Raw genomic sequence first — 20,445 nt, 5'->3', positions numbered from 1 at the left:
ACGGCCGGTCGGGCTCGCCCCTGAAGCATGTAGGGCAGAAGCCAGGCAGACCGCTGGCACCCATGTCTCGTCTGCCCTGACGGATGCAGACACTCTTCTCGGCATCGGGCCTCCTGGAAGGAGGGTCCTCTGTCCCCGTTTCCAGACATGAGCTCCTAAAACCCTCGATTTCCCGAGGACAGGGAGGGCTTGGGGTGGGGGTGGGGCACCAGAGAGATCAAACCCCGGTTAGGAGCCCCAGCCCCCAACCTCCAGGGAGGGGAGCCAGGGCTCTGAGCTCACCACCCGCTGCCGGCAGGTGCCTCCACCAGTCACGCACCCAGTCAATCCCGGTCCCTCCATGAACCCTGAGCCCTGGGGCCGGGAGCACTTCTGGGCTGGTGGGTGCGTGGCAAGGCACGGGAGCCCAGCCCCGTCTCCTCCATCCGGCTGCTCCTGGCTGGTGTCCTCTGTAGCAGACGGGCAGGAGCAAGCCCAGCGCCTCCCCGAGTCCTGCGAGCTGCTCCAGCAACCGCTGAACCTGAGGCGGGGGCCGCAGGAACACCCCGACCTGCGGCACGTGTGAAGAGGCGGCCTCGCAGGACTGAGCCCTGACCTGCGGGTCTGCACCCACTCTGGTGTCGGAGAGGCCCGGCGCTGGAGCAGCGGTGCTGGGAAGAACCACGAACAGCCGAGAAGGGACGAGGCAGGGCACAGGGCCTGCGTCCCCGTCACCGCCTCCAGAGTAGCCGGCCAGACAGTTGAGCCCAGCCCCGGGCACTGGGAGTCTGGGAGCCTGGGTGCCGCCGGCAGTTAGAAACCTCAAGACCCCCACAAAGCAGACACCCGACAAAGACAAGAAGACGTTATGTACGTAAACCGTCACCAACACACGATTTCAGGTCTCATCGAGGACGGGGGAACAGACACACCATGGTAACAGCAACGCCAGGTGGGATCGGGACAGACGTCTCCCTGCACCAAAGCCAAGCTGGCCAGGCTACAGTTGAAAGAACGAGGAGCAAGTGTCCACGATGGCTCGTTCGGGGCAGAACTTCAGGCTGAAATTCACCTCCAGGGAGCGCCTGGCACTGCCGACACCCTCGGCCTCAGGCCCTGGACTGTTTAAGCACCAGGAAACCAGCCAACACCAGTGGCTTGCGGGCCCCGCACCGCTGCGGCCAGGGAGGGGCTGCCCCGGTCTCCCTCACGACGCCGGCACCCCTCCCCTACAAGCCCTCTCCTTCCGCCCCGTGGCTGGAAAGGTGGAAACGGGAGAGAAGGCACCCTGTCAGATAACACCGTCGAGTCGTTCGTAACACATGCTGAGAGCCGAGGACAAGCCGTGGGTGGAGGATGCGGAAACAGCATGAACTGGTCTCTGAACCACCGCTGTCTTTAACGTCTTCGTCTGCCCAGGTTTCCCTGAATTTAAAAACACCCGAACATCTGTCCAGAAGGCTGTGTGACTGCACAGCGCCCTGACCCCGCGGTGACAGACGCCGATGCTGGGCAGCACGCTTCACAGACACTCCTCTGAGTCTCCCTGGGTGGCCACACTCGCACGTTCCCACACTTGACATCTGGGGTCTGTTTCGTGTTCAGGGAAGGACAGGTCTCACCAGAGGGCAGAGCAGCAAAGGGTGAAGCTGCAAACTGTAACAAGACGCTCACTTACAAGCAGTGCGTCTGCACCAAATGCCATCGCTTTGGGATCAAACGTCCACAAATGGGTGCGAAAAAAGCTCTTTAAGCTGCTTGATGTTTATTTTTTAAATGAAAAAAAAAATACCATGCATATTCAGGGACTGGGAAATGAATGTTTTTTCTGACTTAAGATAAAACCAAGTGAAGGGCAGGCAATGACATTTGGTAGGAATAGCACTTTCCAAAATGCGTTTGAGTCTTCAAAGGAGTTACTACGCACTTGCTTAAAACAAGGGAAAGTGGTCAGGGGCCAGCGAACAGCCCGATGGGCAGCGCCGGGAGGACGCATGCACAGGGCAGGAGGAGCGGGCGGCGCCGGGGCGGGCCATCTGCCACCGCAGTGCCCTCTCACCAGCATTAATCACTGCCGCAGGGAACACCCCAATGGAGGGGCCGCTGAAAGCTGGGGGCCCCCACTGCACAGAAACCTTTCAAGTTTTTCCGTTTCCTGTTTTTCGTTCCAGTCGACACGGAGGACACTCGGGAGCAGGGAGCTCGCCCGCCTCCCTGCGCGGGAAGGGCACCCAGCACAGCCCAGATGGCACAGCCCCCTGCCCGCCCTCGGTCGTCAGCGCTGCTCCCAGGAGCAGAAGAGTGGAGGCCAGCGGGAGGGGTCGATGAGGGTCCTCCGTCCCACCCCTGCGAGCGTCCTGGCAGGAAAGCGGGCTGGGACACCCCCATTCTTGCCCCGAGAGAGCAGGTCCTTGCTGGCCGAGAGGACCTGGAGGGAGCCTGGGACACGGCGTGTGGACACCAGCCCCTCAATGCCCACTGCCTCAGTGCGTCTGCAGGAGAAGTGGCCCCGCCGGACACACCCCAGACTCAGGCAGGAAAGCCCATCTCGGTGCCCGGCAGACAGTGAGGCCTCAGAACAGGTGACTGGTCTCAGCTCCCAGGAGGACACAGTTCCAGGGAGACGCTGACTCACAACCCACCAATTTACATACACGTGAAACACAGCTGCACAAATCAGCCCCTGTAAGCATGTGTCACATCTTTAAAAAAGGCCTTATAAGTGCCTGTGGTTTAAATATTTACCAATATAATCCTTCCAAAACTCATCTGGACACAGCGCAAGACAAGCAGGGCCTGTCCGGGCTTCAAGGCAGTGGCGATCTCGCAGCCCTGGTTCCCCTGAAGCATCGGAAATGCACCCAAAATACTGGAGCAAAAGTCAATACTGTGGGTCTCCAGGAGCTGGGGTCCCCTCAAATCTAATTTGAGGAGCCATAAACATTTCTAGGGGGAAACAGTAAAAAAAAAATGTTTCAGAAGTTTCAATATTGGGGAGATGCTGTGGAATGGTGGCAAATCAGGTAACCAGTGTGGCAGCAGGTGTGTGCGTGTGTGCACATGTGTGTGCAGGTCTCAGAATAAAGTCCAGAGGAAGCAAAGGAAAACCAAACTAAAAGAAGAAAGTCTATAATTAATACAGATCTGGAAAGACAAATGACAAAGTGGAAAAGGCAGGTTGTAAAGGTTTGAATTAGGCGTGCGGAGAACCTAAGGGCGCACCTGGCAGTTTCCACGTGTTAGATCAGATGCGGTGAGGCTCAGACTAGGTGAGTCTAGGGCAAAGGGCACGAAGTGCAGGTGATGAGTTCATACAACTGTCAACACAGAGAGAGTCTAAATACGCTTGGACGTGAACTCACGGGGAAGCAGGCATCCAGGCCCCCCGGCCATTCGGGTGACATGTGGAGGGCTGACTGTCCTACTGACGTGACTGGGCAGAACTCTGGACTCGGGAGACCATGTGTCCAATGCAGTCACCGTTTTTGGAACTCCAGCCCCGAACGTGCAGCCTGTTTAGTGTGTCTGAACTCAGGGAGACCAGACATCTGAGGTCTGACCATCTAGAAAATCTCACGTGCGGCTGTCTTTATAAACATTCGTGTGGCAAAATTCTGCATTTCGAAACACTAATTTTACAGTCAACGGGCATCTCCTCACGGGACACTGAAGGGTCAGGGGGACTTTGGGTTGAAGCAAACCCTGCAGATACAACACTGCTCCCTGACGCATAAACACACTAAATGATGCGGGGCGAAGCTCTGATTTGCAGCTAACCTGGAGAGCTAAACGCCCAGTGCCAAAGGCAGAACTGGAGCCAGAGCAGTGGGCATGTGGGTGGGGGCGGGGTGGGGGCAGAGTGGGCCCGACACCCACCAGGAGGCCGGAGCCGGCCCGTGGGCACCGGGCGCAGACGGAGCAGCCGCCCAGAACCACCCGCCACTGCGGGGCAGGAGACCGCCTCCCTCCTCCTCAGGCTCAGGATGGACACAAACATGCCTCCCGTGAGGAAGCGAGCCCCCGAGTCTGTGTCACACAGGGTGTCACATCCTGATGCGAGGAAGTCCTCGCACACTTAACACTCTAACGGGAGTCGCTCTGCTCAAAGCCCCTGGAGGAACATTTCCGACAGCGAGGGTTCTTGGGACATTCAAACAGTTCTCCTGGGAAGAAAGACACTGAAGATAAGTTTACAATGAAAAAATCGTAAACCACAGAGAAAATCAGTCCTAATGAGGAAATGTCAGCGAAATCTAAGGGAGGAAGCAAACCAGAGAATCAGCAATGTAAGAAATGGAGGCCACACAAGCCTCTGACAGAGACAGCGAGGCAGAGATCGATGGAAAGGAAAAGGGCAGAGCACAGAGGCAAAGGCCCAGAGGCCGGCCAGTTGAAGAGACCAGTAAAATAAGAAAACATCTGTCTAGATTATCGGGAAAGACGACAAACCAAAAGCAAGTAACATCAGTAATGAGCAATAACGACCAACATACGCAGCAGAGAGTTACAGAACCACAGAGGACACTAGGAACAACATAAACGTAACTGGAAAATGTAAATGAAATCAATCATTTTCAGGAAAAAATACGAAGTTCCAAAACTGAACTGAAGCGAACAGAACCTGACCGTTACGCCGCCGTGAAACAGCTGCATTGCCACTCAGCTCCCACGCCAGGCCCGGCCCAGGCAGCCCACCCGCCGCGAACGCCCAGCCACTCCCCGTCCCACGCGGACGCGCTGCCGTCAAGAGCCAGACTTGCTGGCTGTGAGGTTAGTGTCCCCTTGAGACGAAAACTGGACCAGAAAAATGCAAGAAAGAAAATTGGTGAATTTCACTTCTCAGAAAATATTAGCAACTGAATCCAACAAAGGGAAATCAACAAAACTTTAATAACCATAAAGGGTCTATTCTAGAAACAGAAAAACGGTCCCACAGCTGAAGTCTGGCGACGTCACTGGGAGATCAGAGGGATAAGAAACCACTGACATCTCAGAGACGCAAGATTTAAGACTTTTTAAGGAACTGGGAACACAGCTTCCTAATTCAATAGAGGTTTTCCATTAAAATCGCTCAGCAAACATCAGTCTCGGCCACATGAAACAGTGGAAGAGCTTCTCCTGGTCTGGGCGAGGCAGTGGCGACTAACACGCCTCCTTTTACTTAACGCTGCACAGAGAGCCCTAAGCAGCTTAGCAAAACTGGAGAATTGTAAGGGATGCGGATCAGAAAGGAAGTAAGCAAATGTTCATAGCTGCAGATGGCGGGTTTGTCTGCAAGAAACACTGGGAATCTGCAGTCAAGCAATGGTGGCTAACACAGGGTTTTCTCAATGACGAGAGACACAAGGTTAAAACAAAAGCGTGCCCCGCACACCAGAACAGCCAGCGGCAAGACGGCTCTACCCAGTTTTCAGCAGAGCTCATGCTCATCACTTTGTTCAGCTTCGCTGAGACAGAAGCGACAGGAAGCACTGTGTAACTCCGAGGCGCATATGCGGTGATCTGACACGTGTGTTCACTGCGAAGCCAGCCCACAGCAAGACCAGCCAGAACCTCCACCGCCCGACACAGTCCCTTCCTGGGTGCGCGGTGGGAACGTTTAGGATCTACTCTCAAGCATACGATTCACGCCTCCAGTATTTACTCATCTTCCAGCTGAACGCCTGTGCCCTCTGACATCTCCCTACTTCCCCCACCCCAGCCCTGGTAAACCAGGCTACTCTCTGTTTCTCTCGGTTTGGATTTTCAGATTCCACGTGGAAGAGAGCTGGTGCAGTATTTGTCTTTCTCTGCCTGACTTACTTCACTCAGCGTAAGGCCCTCAAAAGGTCCATCCAGGTTATTGCAAATGGCACAACTTCCTCCTTTTCATGGCTGAGTAACATTCCATGCATATATACAAGGTAAAATATTGTAAAGAAAAATACTGCTAAACTTGATGAGATTAATTCTAAGTTCTATGCAGTACAGAAACCACATAAAATGAAAAAGATAAACCACATCTTTATCTCTGTAACATAAATACTCTGCCAACAAAGAACCAGTATTCAAATATGATGTTATAGACTATATGGTGTCATTCTATTTGTAATACATGGTGTATACGTAACATACAATATTTTTGTGTGAATAATTATATTTTATGTATTGTTACCTAACACATCTGACCATTGAACGACGTGGGTTTGAATTGCACGGGTCACTCACACAGGGCTTCCTCCAGTGGTAAATACCACAGGACCACACACTCTGCAGTTGGTTTAGTCACGGATGTGGAATGACTGATACGAGGGACCAACATGAAGTTACATGAGAATTTTCGCCTGTCCCTGACCCCACGTTGTTTCGGGGTCAACTGTGCATATTTACATAATACATGAAATGCATATGGTGTTTGTAACGCATATACAGCATGTTGTAACTACTCCACACGGACTATTTATAAGACACACATTTCACATATATTCCCAATGCCAGACCCTCCAGCCCTCACGCCCCACTGAAGGGAGAAGAGCACTGAGGAGCTCATGTGAAGGTCGCAGCCCAGACTCGCTAAAACACGGAGACCTGACCATGGCCAGGGGACGCGTCCCCTCCCTCCAGCCCTCACATCTTAGGGCTTCTGTGCAATAACAGGGAGTTACAGGTGAAAGAAATGCACATTTCAGACTTTACTCAAGAAGAAGTCTGTAGGGAAACTCAAAGAAAGCAGAGGAGACAAAACAAAGACACTAGAAAAAAATATTAGCCTCTGATACCTACCTCTGCGTGGAACAGTAAACGTGGCCTGACCCACACTGATAAACGTGAAACCCCAAACCGAAGGCCTCAGTTCCCTTTGCCCTGAACATCTTGTCTGGCTTCCAACAAATAAATCAAATTACAAAGCACGCTAAAAGGCAAAAAGCAAAATGAAACAAAAGGCAAACAAAAATCAAAATAAAATGTATTTGTGGAGGTTGTGGAACCGTGCAGTGTGCGTCTCAGGCAGAGGGAGGAACTTGGGGTGGGGGGTAAATCAGGAAGCTCCTGGGAGAGACAGACCCCGGGCTGCACAGGGAGGCTCTGCTCCATCTGCTGGACAATGCGCCGTGTTACCTCCTGTGCAGCAAAGATGTGTTCTTCACTGACGATGTTCTTCCCCGCGGAGCTGGGGTCCTGGGTGCAAGCGCGCCCCCGCTGCCGTGTGCCCAGCAGGGGGGTCAACAGGGCTTCCACTCTGGTTGCTGCCAAGCATTTCAACTAAAATGCTCATCAGCAAAACCATCTTGCTCGCACAAACTCCACGCAGGAGGCGTGCACTGGGCAGCAGACCCCGCTGGGGTAACAAGGCTGTCTGCAGCGGAGACCGGTGTCAGGGCACGAGCTGGAGTGCCTGGGGCAGAGCTGGACACGCACACACCTGCTCACAACCTCTGTCCTCATCCCGGGGCAGCAGAGCAAGCCCGCCTTCTGGGACCCTCGGACAACTCAGAAAGGACACTGACAAGCGCCGGCACGGCTGTTCCACGTTCACTGTCACAAGGGACGTGTGAGATTCAGTTTTCATTCAGACACTCGTGAGCACCTACATGTGCAGACCAACGGCTCCACCCGACGCAGGGCAGCGTGCAGGGAGCGGGGGAGTCAGGGCCCCACAGCCGGAGACATGCCCGTCACCAACTGTAGCTCACGTTTTTATCCTACACCACGGCGCACGCAATTTTCATAAATTAAATTAACCCCTGAAGCAACCCTGTAGGGTGCTTGAGATCAGAAACCGTTAAAGCACTTTATCTGAGATATGTGACTTTATAAACCAACAGCCCACGAAATGTCCAAAGCAGCCTTTGGTTAAATAAAAAAATGACCAAGTGGCACGGAAGGCAGGAGAGAGATCATCAGGCTGGGGCAGGCAGGGGGCGCTCCAGGAGACGAAGAGCGGACCACCGGGAAGGGGGCGGGAACACCCTTATCGGCTGGCTCTTCAGCCTCCGACCCGCGTGCCTCCCAGACAACGCCCCCCGAGACAGCTCCCCTCTGCGGAAACTGGAAAATAAAACAGCCAAGCAGAAATCCAGCACGGATGCCTTTCCGGTTCCTCCTCAACAGGGAGCCCCCGAAGCGAGAACAGTTGTCAGGGGTCAGGACGACCTGGCATCAGGGGAGACGTGGGGGGCTGCGCGGGGGCTCGGGCTTGAGTCACCTCGAAGATGCCACCATAACCCGGGAGGGCGGAGCTGGGCTGGGGGCAGAGCCGGAGGGATGGGGGCAGCGTGCAGCAGACAGGCCGGACTCTCCTCGGGACAAGAGGGCGGCCTGGGGGCTCCTGCCGCGGCCCTGCAGGGGGACAGGGAGGCTACGGGCTCAGGGCCCCGGGGGGACAAACATGGGCGAGGCAGGCGCCCGCCAGCCCCCCTGCACGATCCAGGCCCCCATCTTACCCGTCCTCTCGTCCCACACTGCCTCTGGTCCAGGCCCTCGGCTCCCCCTGGGGGCGGCCCCGCCTGCTGTCCGGCTCCTCTGTCCTTCACCTGGCCTTCCCGTCCTTGCTCCTCCCGGCCACCCCAGCTCAGCTCCCTGTGGCTCAGGCTCCGGACTGGACACCGCTCTGACTACCCGGCCTCTCCCCTGCTCATCAGGACCCTCGGTCGGTGCAGAAGCACTGAGGGCCGGAGGCCAGGCCGCAGCACCCAGACCCGCAGTCCATCCCTGCGTCCCGGGGCTTGGCCAGCGTCGCGGGTCCCACCACACCGGCCTGGGCCCTGCCAGAGCTGCCCGGTGGACACCTGGTGCTCAGTAACTGCGTGGCAGTTGCCATCGGCGCCCCAGGAGTTAAGGAAGAGGACGGTAACCGACTAAAAATGACCCCATCTCATCAGAACAAAATGTAACACACGAGGCAGTGGGCGCCCGACCCACCCAGGCATGCATTTCCCGGAAAGACGCATCCAAGCAAACCGCGGCGGAAGTCGCCTGAGAACAGTTACAGCTACAATGCTGCCGGCAGACTTACTTCGAAAAGAGTAGAACCACTCGCTGCCGGTGGGTTCTCAGGGTTTGTTCATGTTTCAAAGCAGCTATGCTTGTGTTTCTACCTTCTCTTTGAATCAAAGAGAACCACGGCTCCCGGCGTGAAACCCCCTGCATTCCTTGTCGTAAGGGCCGGGCTGTTCCCTTTCCCCTCACGTCTCCTTCGCTCAGTCCTCAGGCTCAACCCGCAAGAACAAGCCACCATCAGCTTCCACCTGACTTTACTGACTCACCCGTGCGGTGCCTGGAGCCCACCACCTCGGGAACCCGCTGCTCAGGGGTCCTGCCCGGGCTCAGAACAACCTCCCAGTCTTTCTCCCCAGGCCTCCCAGACCCAAGGGCCACGGGCTGCTTCCCCAGAGGCACCCCCCAGTCCCCGCTACCCTCCCATGTCATGCAGGCAGCCCCCACCCCGGCCCGGCCTCTGCAGCCAGGCTGTGCTCCTGGACAGGGTCGGCTGACCACCTCCTTCCCACGCAGGGTTCGGAGGCAGGACACCACCCCCATCCCATCCCCTCACGTCTGCCTCGCCTGTCCCCAGCTCCTCAAGTACCCGCCACCAAAAAGGAAAAGTCTATCCACCTCTCCAGGCATGCCCATTCAGGCAAAAAGACACTTGAAACAGCAGAAGCCCTGCCAACCCTGTCTCCGTCCAGCTGCACTGACCCTCCGCGCCCACCCCTGCTCCACTGGGTAAGGCCCCCTTAGCTGTTGCATTTCCCAAAGAAAGCCCGCTCCCTCGGGGGACAGCCCGGGAAGCACTCCACCCGTGACTGTGCACAGGCACCTCCGATCAGACATGAGTGGGCAGGGAGGGGGACTGGGAGATGTGGACCCCACAGCGGGGGTGCCCGGCCACCTGGGCCCCACAGCCTTAGCCTCCCTCCCTCTGCTGGTTTCCAACTAAAGGATGGGAAGCAGAGGTGGCAGCAGAGCAAAGCAGAGAGGCTGCAGCAGCTGGTGAGGCCCATGGAGGGTGTGCTTGTGCGGGCGGGGGCCATGTGCACCGCAGCCCCTGCGCAGTCTCCGAGAGGACCCTGAACTCCGACTGCACCATTCACGGAAGAGGACGCGGCCCAGATCTGAGCTCCAGTCAGAACTCAGGCGCTGGGCTGCAACACGGCTCTGGGGACAGGCTGGCAAACACACCCTCCTCTCCACGACTACGTGGTCGCACACTCATGCTCACACACAGGCACACGCCTGTGTCGGCACGTGCACACACGTACGCTCACACATGCATGGTCTCATGCTCACACTCTCACACTATTGTGCGTGCTCATACTTGTGTTTGCACACACCCGCACACACTCGCACGCCCATGGGGTTCGCAGTCGCCCTGTCACGTGCCCCGTGCTCCTGCAAATCAGCACCCTGGAGAGCGATGCGGCTGGTCACAGGTCTGGCCGCCTCTCAGTGAGGCTGGAAAGCAGCCACCTGGCCCAGGGCGGCCGCGCCCCCCGCACGTCCGAGCGTCGACCCTCTCGCATTTGGATGAGCACCGCACTGATCACAAGGTGTCTCAGCTGGCGATAAGTTCACTTCCTTTTCCTTCAAGTGTTTTTTATTCAGTTCACAGATGAATCCAATTAGCATATCATTGTGACTGATTAAACACGCCTCATGTAATGTACACGTCAAAACACACCCTGAACTTCAGCAGAGAAGGCTCCTGGGCGTCCGTAAGCAGCTCTGCAGGACAGCCAGCTCCAAACTCAAGAGCTGAAGCACACGCCTGCGGGGCTGCGGGAGACGGGAGAAGGGGCCAAGAGCCGCGGCACCTCTGCACGAGCGAGGAGGGAAGACGCCATCCTCAGCGTCTCTGATGACAGGCTGTTGTCGAGAGGCCCCCGCACCGAGGCCGTCGCGCTGGACCAGCTCATCAGGTGGTGGACTTGGCCTCTGATCCAGAGAAGGTCCTGGGGGAGTGAAGTCGAGAGGCTGTTGCGAAGAGATGCCATGATCTCAGACACGGGGGCTGAATTAACGCGGGAATGGCGTCTGCAAGGAGGTTCTCCTGCTAAGCACGTGCTGTTCATTGCCTGCAGCACCTTCTCATCCTCAGGGACCTCCCTCATGCCCTGTGTACCTGTTCCCCGGTTTCTCGCTTCTCTTCAGGAGGGGGCAGAATCGGTGCGTGGACACTGGGCTGTGAGACTTGTGGGAGGACTGAGCACCTTCACTGCGTCCTCCCAGACCGGCGACTGTGGACTTGTGGGTGATTTATGGGAATTCCTATACAGTGAGATGGTGTTATGTTCAGCTCAGACGCTCACCACCAGAAACTTCAGGCCCAGGGGAAGCACTTGGTCTCATCCCCAGGGAGCAGGCGTCCTCACATCTCTGCCACACGTGGGGGCCCGGGGGCCCTGATCCCAAGGCCAGGCTTCCCCAGGCGGCTGCCATATGGGACAGAGGCTGTGGGGCTGTGAGCGCCTGTCCCTGCCCTGCTCAGCCTGGGGCTCTGCCCCCACCTCCCACGCGCTGCACCTCGTGGTGGGGGGCCTGCCACACCAGGTCCTCCACGGGGCCGGCCACAGCCACACGGCGACATGACAGTTCTGCTCCTCCACCCCCTACTTTGTCCTGGGGGGACTAGCCTTTCAACCATGAGCAACATGAAGAGCGGGGAGCCTCTGCGTCCCCCCCAGGCCCATGACACCCCCGCTGCAGCTCCTGGGGAAGGTCACTATTTAACTTGTGTGGAAAAGAGGAGAACAGACTTTGCAAAAGAGAAAGAAAAACAGTCCAGGACCGGCTGCCGAATCTCACATCCCACGTGGGGGCTCCACAGAGCGAGGGGTGTCGTGACCAAGTGGAAAGTTCGTCAAAGGGACCACATCTGCTGTACGTGGTAAACGATGAACATTCACACCTAACAGAGGCGCACATAAGTTTCTCTTCATTTAACCAGCGTTTAAATGACTGGAGGAGACGTGAAGAAACCCCGGGGCAGGGGGTGCTCCTATGGAGAGAGGTCTCATTTCCAGGACCCTCGGCTGGAAGTGGACGTTCAGATATGGGCCCCCTAGAGGTGGGGGTGCCCTGGGGGTGGACACTGGCTCTGCAGGCCCCTCTGTCCTGTAACTGGGCTGTGCTCCTGTCCTGAGGACAAGAGGAAACCACCACGTTCCAGCGAGGGGACGGGAGGACGTCCCTCCCACACGGGAGCAGCAGGGACTGGCATCTCATGGCAGGGGCTTGGCGGGCCAGGGCACTGGCAGGGGGCACAGAGGATGGGAAGGGAAGCGGACACTCTCGCAGTGGCAGGTGCAGGGCTCACATCCTACCCTCTGTGAGTCCAGAATCTTCTGGGAGGACCTGGATCCACCTGGGCCAGTGACAACACAGGGTCTTGTGCCCACGACCCCCGATCTGCACACCCACATGGGTTCTCATGATCCCAACCCCAGCAGATGCTCCGCAGTGCCCGGCCACGTGGAGAACCCACACACTCCAGACAAATGAGGCCAGCAGAAATCTAAGGGGGGCAATGACAACACCCTGCCAGCCCATCAGAACCCTTCCCCCCTGCTCTGACCTTTTGCAACCCCAGGAGCACAATTCTAGCCTGGCTGGCAGACAAGGAGCCAGGGACCGATGAGAGCAGAGGAGATCGTCACCAGAAGACGAAGCAGAACAGGGCCTCTCACGGGTCTGTGTCTGGGTCGCCAACCTCGGCTGCGGTGAAACAGTCGAGCGGGCGCCCGGGCTGGGCTGGGGCTGGCACCCCTCCTGACTTGGCTCACAGGTCACAGGCGATCCTGTGGCCAGTGTGTCCAGGACGCTGGTAACAGCCATGTGGCTCCGGTGCCTCCGAGGGCAGAGACAGTGCGAGGGCGGCGGGCAGGGTCACACGTCGCCTGTTGAACTGATTTGCCTTTCATGGGTCCGTCATCACCCCAAGGAGTCTGTCCCTAACACAACCACCGGCGGTGTCACCTCGATGCCCCTGACACACACTCTGTGTTTTCAGGGAGCTGGGTCTCAGGGCCAGATGGACTTGGGTACGCACGTGCCGTGTAAATCGGAGGCTGGTTTTTGAGGACCGGCCATCAGAGCTGCGGTGTCCCTGTGCGGGAGGAAAACAGACGAGGGGGCAGGGAGCAAGCCCAGGAAGGCGGTGCTGGCCTCAGCAGCCTGCTGACAGGACACCCGCCTGGGACAAACCTCCCACCACAGCTTCCAAGGGCTTCCTGCCCAAGTGCCAGCAGACTCAGGCTGGTCCCCAAAGCCAGGGCCTGGCCCACGCCCACCCCAGGCAGCTCTCAGCGTCTGCTCCTCCCCTGCCCTTTGGCCAGAGGCACCTCTCCTGACCCCGGCATCTACAGGACGTGCTCTGGCCAGCCAGTGACCACCCCGGGCTCCTCATGTGTGCAGGGGCTACGTGCTGCCCAGCTGCCTGGGGAAAGGGCGGGAACTTCAGACATGCTGTTCAATAGGCAGGTCTCATGGGGCCTCTGCAGTGTAGTGTCAGGAAGATTCAAGTATCAAAGCCCTGGGCTGGTCTGGACGACCCGCAGCAGGAGCGGAGTCTGCGGCACACGGCACCTCAGAGGCACATGACTGTGCAACCACGTGACTGCACCATGTAACAGCACACGCTGCCACAGCCCCTCACGTGCTTCACATGCTGCGCTGCGTGGTGCGTGCCCTGCTCCTCGCCGCAGACATGACAGGCCGTTCACCACGTCACACTACACGTACGTCCCGCCGCCCCGCCCCGCCACGGCACGTTCGATGCATGTTCATTTCCTCGTTCTCCGTCCTCTCTGCTGGGCCGGCCTTCACTGAGGCCGAGTCCCTGTCCAGTCACTGCGGCATCCCCACCACCCGCACAGGGTCTGGCACACGGCCGGCCCCCAGGAGGCAGCAGCTGAAGGGTGCAGCGGAAACCGGCCTCAACTAAAAGCACCTCCTCAGGACACCTCAACCTCGGAGACAAGAGCTCGGGACTCAGTATGGCGTCTGCCCCTCCTCCGACGCCCTGGTTGTGCTCGCGTGTGACCAAGGAGGAAGCAGGCAGTCCCTGGATCCGCATTCCCACCCCTGCTCGACCAGCGGTCTCCGAGCTCTGGGCCCCACCCCCGTCCAGACTGCAGTCTGACCCCGGCCCTGCCCTCACAGGACCGCACCACGCTGGCATCTGGTTCTGGTGCTGACGGCCCTGCACAGCCCTGGTGCCTGGGCTGTGTTCCAACCCCAGGCAGCGCAGGACCCCAGCAGGAAAGAAGCCTGTTCCCTGAAGGCACCTTGGCCTCCCGTCTGCTCTCCTGGGGGTTGGAGCGGGGGGGGGGGACCAAAAACCTGCACGAAAGTACCTTTCTGAGGCCGAGGAGGAGAGGAGACATTCCTTCACAGCCTTTAATGTCTCTGAACAGAAGCAGATTTCGTCATCGTGTGAAGAGGGGGCAGCCCCCCCCCGTTACCACAGGAGCTTCTCGAGCCGAGTCCTGCAAAGAGTGAACGTTCCCCAAAGGACGGTGTTTTTCTCAGTAGCAAGAGCCACATCTTTCTCCCCGACGTGTGTTCTGAGCTGGTCACTGAATCAGTCCAGGATGGAGCCCGCACGCTCTCCGCTTCCTCTGCACGGAATGAGGGCTGCGGCTCATCTTCAGATTCCTTTTCTCATCATCAAACAGCACAAAGCCCCTGTTAAAGCAGGGCTCCTCCGAGCCGCACCTCCCTCACTGCACCGCCGCCTGGAGCTGAGCCTCCTCCCAGGGTGCAGACGGGGAGAGCCTGCGGACAGGCCTCCTTCCTGCACTTTGCTTTCGAAACATCATCAATCAGCTCAGGTAAACAAAGCAAATTCTTCCAGGTAACAGTCAACGCAGAATACACAACAGTCAGGGCTGGAAAATCGTTCCGTTTCTTCTTCCAGAATTGCCCTTTCGGGGTCTGCTTCCCTGGCTGATCCCCACGCACACGGTCTCACAGCGACGAATGCCCCATCCCGCTCACCACGCTGTCCGTCTTCCCGCCTCGGTCCTCCTGTGCAGCGTCCGTCAAACCACATGGACTCCCCATGCCTGCGGCAACCCCTGCCCATCGCTGGTGCCCACACGCCAGCCAAGCTTCGCGGCCCCTCCACAGGGAAGCTGCCCGAGCTACTGGGCAAATGGGACCCGCCCCGCGACGTGTCAGACCCAGCGGGATCGCTCGCCTGGAGAAGTCAGTCAAGGCCGCTCACACCCCGGGCTGTGGGCAGGTCAGCGGACCGCCAGCCCCACCCCAAACCCGCCAGCCGCGCTGGCCAGAGTTTCTCTTCTGTGTCGCGAGGCCCAGCTCAGGAGGAGCCCCAAGGTCCCTTTACCCAGAAGTCCTCCGGTTCTCTAACGTGACACCTCGGAGAAGACGTGCGTCCCCGTGCGCCCGGGCTCCTCCTGACGTCTGACAGCTGGTCTTCACGTGCAGACGAGCATGGCTCTTGGTGCTGGGCTTTGGGGGCCTTTCCAGGGACCCTCCTTATCCTCCACTGAAAAAGCATGGCGTCTTTCCACGTCACGCTTCCCCAGTTCGCTCATACCTGTCCTGGTGTCTCGATCACACCAAGGTGCACGGGCCACCTGTGTCTGGTGACGCACACAGCTCCCGGCCGCCGGCTCGCGGTCCTGAGCCGCCGTGTCGGAAGCCAGGACAGAGGGTGGGACGGAGGCCAGCTGGCCGGGCTGGATCAGAGACCTGTGTCCACGGCTGCTGCCGCCGCGAGGACCCTCCCCCGGCCCCTCGCCTGAGGCTCCCGGCTTTTGGGCCCCTGACGTGGGCACGGGCACCTGGGCCAGCAGCCGAGCCCCGGAGGCCAGGAAGGCAGCGGGGACTCCACCAGTGCCGCGAATCCACTGAGCACTTCTTATGACCTGAAGGCCCCGCCCCACGTCGAGACGGGTGAGCACCCAGACCGCTGGCTGGGCCTGCCCACCCACGTGTGGGCTCCTGCCCCCTTCCTGCTGCCTTCGCACGGTTCCCTGTCTCCCCTCCAGCCCCCCGGGACCCACACAGCCCTTGGAGCCCCCCAGGGCCTGCTTTACAGTCATTTTACCAGGAGCGACCACGTCACTTTCCAGAGCAGATACACCTGCCCCTGTGCAGGGTCCCAGGGTTAAGCATGTGGGTCCCGGGGTCTGGCCGTCCCAGCCACCAGCACCCCTGCGTCGAGAACTGATGCCCACACATGCTCACGGCCTCTGTGTCCGGGGTCCAGCCCTGGGCAGTGTCCAGGGAGAAGCCACAGGACGGCAGGCCCCTCCCTGCACAGAGCAGACGAGATGGCCTGTAAGTCACAGAGCACAGAAGACAGGACGGTGGGAGGAGACCCATGGACCCCATGGGGACGCTCTGCAGGGGAAGGTGGCAGGGGCAGTGGGACTCTGGGCACGAGACCCTCTGGCAGAGTCCCCACATTCTGTCATGAGGAGGTGCTGCCACGCAAAATCACGATGAGCCGAGCGCCCAGGCTGGAGCTCAGATTAGACCCAGACCCCAGGGAGACGGGGTGCTGAAGACGGGCTCCTGCCTGACGGCCAGCGAAGCAGACACAGCCGCGAAGGGAAGTGAGGAGAAGCCCCCGGCCCCCGGCCCAGGGGAGGGCGGGACAGCTGACCTCGGGCAGGAAGGACACGCACACCACAGGCGGTGAGACCGCCCCCCGCGAAGGTCCCGAGACCCAGAGGCCGCGGTTGGGGGGCAGAGCTCCCAAGGCTCTCCAAGGCGACCCACCGGCCCTCCTCTGAAAGGAGGAGCCAGCAGGGGACGAGAAACGTGATGCTGAAGGGCAAACTGGCAAGAAGGTGAAGAGTCACATGGGGCTCCCTGTTCTGCTCAGTTTGACGACACAGAGGGAAAGTCACCACCCGCCCTTTCTACACACTGAGGACAGCGGGTGTCTCCGTGCGCAAGACCCCGACTTTAATGATCACTTGTGCCTCTCATTGACACCTGAGCCCACAAACTGAGCTGAGCGCCCAGAAAAGGGTCACCCAGTGAAACCAAGAGATCGGGTCTGAGTGAGGCACACAGCACTTGGAGGCGCTGCCGGGGTCTGATGGGGACGGCGCGGTGAAGACCAGGTGGCCCTTCCTGGGCTTGGGGTCATGTTGTACAAAGCTGGCAAAATGAACACTAGAGTCCATCACAGGGAGTGTCTCCCTTCCTGGACGATACAGACACCAAACACCACAGGCAGACGGGGCAGCAGCCGCGCACCTCGGTGCTTCTGCCGCCAGACACGATCCTCGTGGTCGGACTCCTCCTTTGTAAGCCGCTCCCGTGCAGCAGCACGAGGTCATTTGGAATGTGAAGGAACTGAGCTTTCGGCTGTGCATGGGCGTGACCATCTTGCGAGGACGCAGCGAGCCCAAAGCGCCCAGGCCGAGCGGTCATGAGGGTGAACGTAAATGCGCTGGTGTCAGCAGAAGCCTGAGCACTTAGCCGTCGATGCAGCCCTCAGGCCCACAAGGGGCGCGCAGGCTCCCCTTCAGCACATGACGTGGACACGCTGAGAGCGACCAAGAAACTGGACTTCAGATAATCAGCCTCCTTCACCTCAGAAAGCAATAAAATAAATGAAAGGCCACTGTCCTGAATATACTGTCACAGTTCTAAAAAGATGGAAAGCCTTCATTCCATTTTACACCACTCACAGCGCCCATCAGGCCAGCAAACCCGATCTCGAGAGGGTTACGTCCCAGTGTTGGGATGCGCTGCCAACTGCGAAACATCGTTAACTCATTTCTGGGTAAAAAAAAAAAAAAACTGGTAACTGATCTGGTCTTATATACGTTCAGTGATCTCCTCTGCCGGGGAACAAGGACGTGAAATGGGTGCTGTGCGGGGAGGGAGAGCCCGTGGCCCCGAGCGCCGCGGCCCCCCCCACTCAGGCGGCAGAGTGTCCAGGAGACCCTGCGACGTCCTCCCTCCAGACCGCGTGGAGGGCGCTGCACTGCCGGCGGTTATAACACAGCTCGCCTGACTCACGGCGAACACACAGGCCCTGCCCTGTGCTCACGGCTGCCCGGTTTCAGGGTGCAGGACATCTGTGCAAGAAATTCTCCTTTAGCCAAACATTCGTGGCCCCAAGTCACTACTTTCACAAATAAGAGTCACAAAAAGCATCCACAGTAGAAGCAAGGGCAGCCGCCCTCGGGAAGCCCTGGAGTTTGTCCCGCTAAGTGCGGGGCCGCTTTGTTTACTGTCACCGGATAAACCTTAGGGTAACAGGATGCGACACAAAGACACCTCAGCCGACGCAGCTAAACGTCCAGATCTGAGTCAGTCAGAGTGCTCTGCTGCATTTCACGTGAATGTCGTGTAAAAGCAGTTCACACATTTAGCAACACGCAGGACTGGCTGAAACAAAGCCGCCTTCCGCCGCGTCTGGGGTCGGTGCACATTCAGACACGCTGCCTACAGACGACCATGAAATACGAGTCCTTCCCCTGAGGTACTGGAAACCGGGGGCTCCAGTTCCGTTCTTTCCTGTGTTTTTCTTACCAGGCAGAAAAGTTGCACGTTTGTACAAGGTTTCAGAAGCTGAAAACAGACTCGGAGTTGAGGGGAGGCAGACTTCACACTCGCCCTACATCCCATGTGATAAACACCAGCCACACGCCGGGATTCATCCGTGGTTTCAGGACAGGCGAGCGGGAGCCAGGTCCAGCCCCGGTCCAGCCCCGCATCCTGTGCCGGTTGCAGGGGATGGACGCGTAGGCCGTGTGCCACTCACCTGGCACAAGATGGAAAACCTCAGAGCACGAGGGTGTTCCATCCACACCAGGGTCACCGCAGACGCCCCGCACCAGCCCTGTCTCAGAGCCAGTGCTGTGGCCACCGTCCCCCCGCCCCGAAGCCTGGCCACGTTTCAGGGTGCCGCACACAGCCTCCCCTCCCCTCCCTGTCCCCGTCATTATCGGGTCCTGGGAGACCGTCCTTCCTCATGAACAGACAGCTCTCCCGCCGCTTGAGCCGAAACAGCCTTACCTGCCGCCTTCACCGCATCCGCCGGCGTCACATTCCGGGCATTGGCGCTCACCCTGAAGGTCACTGTGGGCCCCGCGACCCTGGAAAAGAGCATGTCACAGGCGTCAGAGCGACTCCGTGCATGGCCCTGCAGCTCTGAACGCTCCGCACACCCACGGCCACCGCTGCGCCACACCCGGCCTCCGCGGGTTTGGGTTTTCTTGGTCACTGTGACTCTGTTCCCAGATTCCGGGAATCCTATCGAGAGGCTTTGCCCATCTAAAAGCCCCGGCAGCGCCCTTAGAAAAACTTCAAATCAGTCCAGTAACCCAACAATAACAGGCAGATCCTCCTGTGAGGGAAAAAGAAACATTGTTATGGAAACAGGTTTTAGTATTTGGTTCCCAAGGGAGCCATAGGCACCAAAAGCTAAAGGAAAGAGACGGGTATTTTTAAAATTCTCTTGACAGGAGCTGTTTAAAAACTTACCGAAGTGTTTAAGAACCACTGAGTATAAAAACGACTGGCAGGGGACTGCCAGACGGCAGCTATCGAAAACCTTCAGAGCTTTTAAAATGCCATGTTGAACACAATTTTAAAATGTACATCCCTATTTTAACAACTGCTTTATTGGGGTGGGGCCGCAGGGCTGCCTTCGTCAGGACCCTCCCAGCTCCCACCTCCTGGTCTGTCATCCGTTTGGACGCCCCATCACCATCTTTGTTCTCCAGGTCTTCTGGATGGGGCGCCAGTGCAGAGGGTAGACAGGGCGCGGGGATGCCTGGGGCTCGGGGCTGTGTGCGCTCGGCCCTCCCGCCAGACCCCGAGGTTTTCAGGGGTCCCCGGCTGTCAGGATGCTCCTGGCAGGACAGCTGCTCCTCATGGTGACCACTGAGGTCCCGGCTGACAGGCCCTGTTCAGTCCAATGTCCTCCCATCGGTCCGGGGGCCGGGCTTCCCTCACTGGTGACACAGAATCGTACTGACACACACTCTCCGCGGTCTGACTCCCCCGGAGGCACTGACAACCACTTCTCTGAGGTCTTCCAGCAAGTGCGGTGAGTGCCTGCCATGCAGTGCTTAAACGGCTCGCTATCTCATAGGGTCTCCGCCCCTTCCCAAGAGGATGACGGTGACTTGCACACGTGTGGATGACGGGTCCACGTTTGGGACGGGGTCAGATATCCGAGTGCAAATGCTTCCAAGATCAAGAGAAGGTCCTCACCAACACCCACCGCCAGCCAGCACTGACAACAGACCCGAGGTCGAGACCCCAGGTTTGCACATGGTCCCTGGGACGTGTCCAATCCCACCACATCTGAAGAGCCCCGGCAGGCAGGACCCCCAAACCCTGGTCTCCCCCAGGTGCCGGAATTCTTCTCTAAAGGCCCTGCCTCTCAGAGTTCAGAGACCCAGCACTAGGGGGTCGGGGGAAAACGCGGTTCCCCTGTCCCTGCACCTGTGGGACAACAGGAGCGCAGAAGGGGCACCACGGCTG

At 58.4% G+C, this 20,445-nt stretch overlaps 1 protein-coding gene across 2 annotated transcripts in view; it reads right to left on the bottom strand.

The window, feature by feature from the left end:
- Positions 1–20,445, bottom strand: part of PTPRN2 (protein tyrosine phosphatase receptor type N2) — a 519,628-nt gene that overhangs the window by 305,191 nt on the left and 193,992 nt on the right. For both annotated transcript variants that reach the window (XM_064487140.1, XM_064487141.1), the window contains exon 11: positions 18,970–19,049. In XM_064487140.1, coding sequence (XP_064343210.1) covers positions 18,970–19,049 — 80 coding nt within the window. The remainder of the gene's footprint in view (positions 1–18,969; positions 19,050–20,445) is intronic.

Source organism: Camelus dromedarius, chromosome 7 (assembly GCF_036321535.1).
Source record: "Camelus dromedarius isolate mCamDro1 chromosome 7, mCamDro1.pat, whole genome shotgun sequence".
Taxonomy (NCBI): Eukaryota; Metazoa; Chordata; class Mammalia; order Artiodactyla; family Camelidae; genus Camelus; species Camelus dromedarius.
The sequence above is the reverse complement of the archived record's forward strand: the minus strand, read 5'-3'. Positions and strand labels throughout refer to the sequence as shown.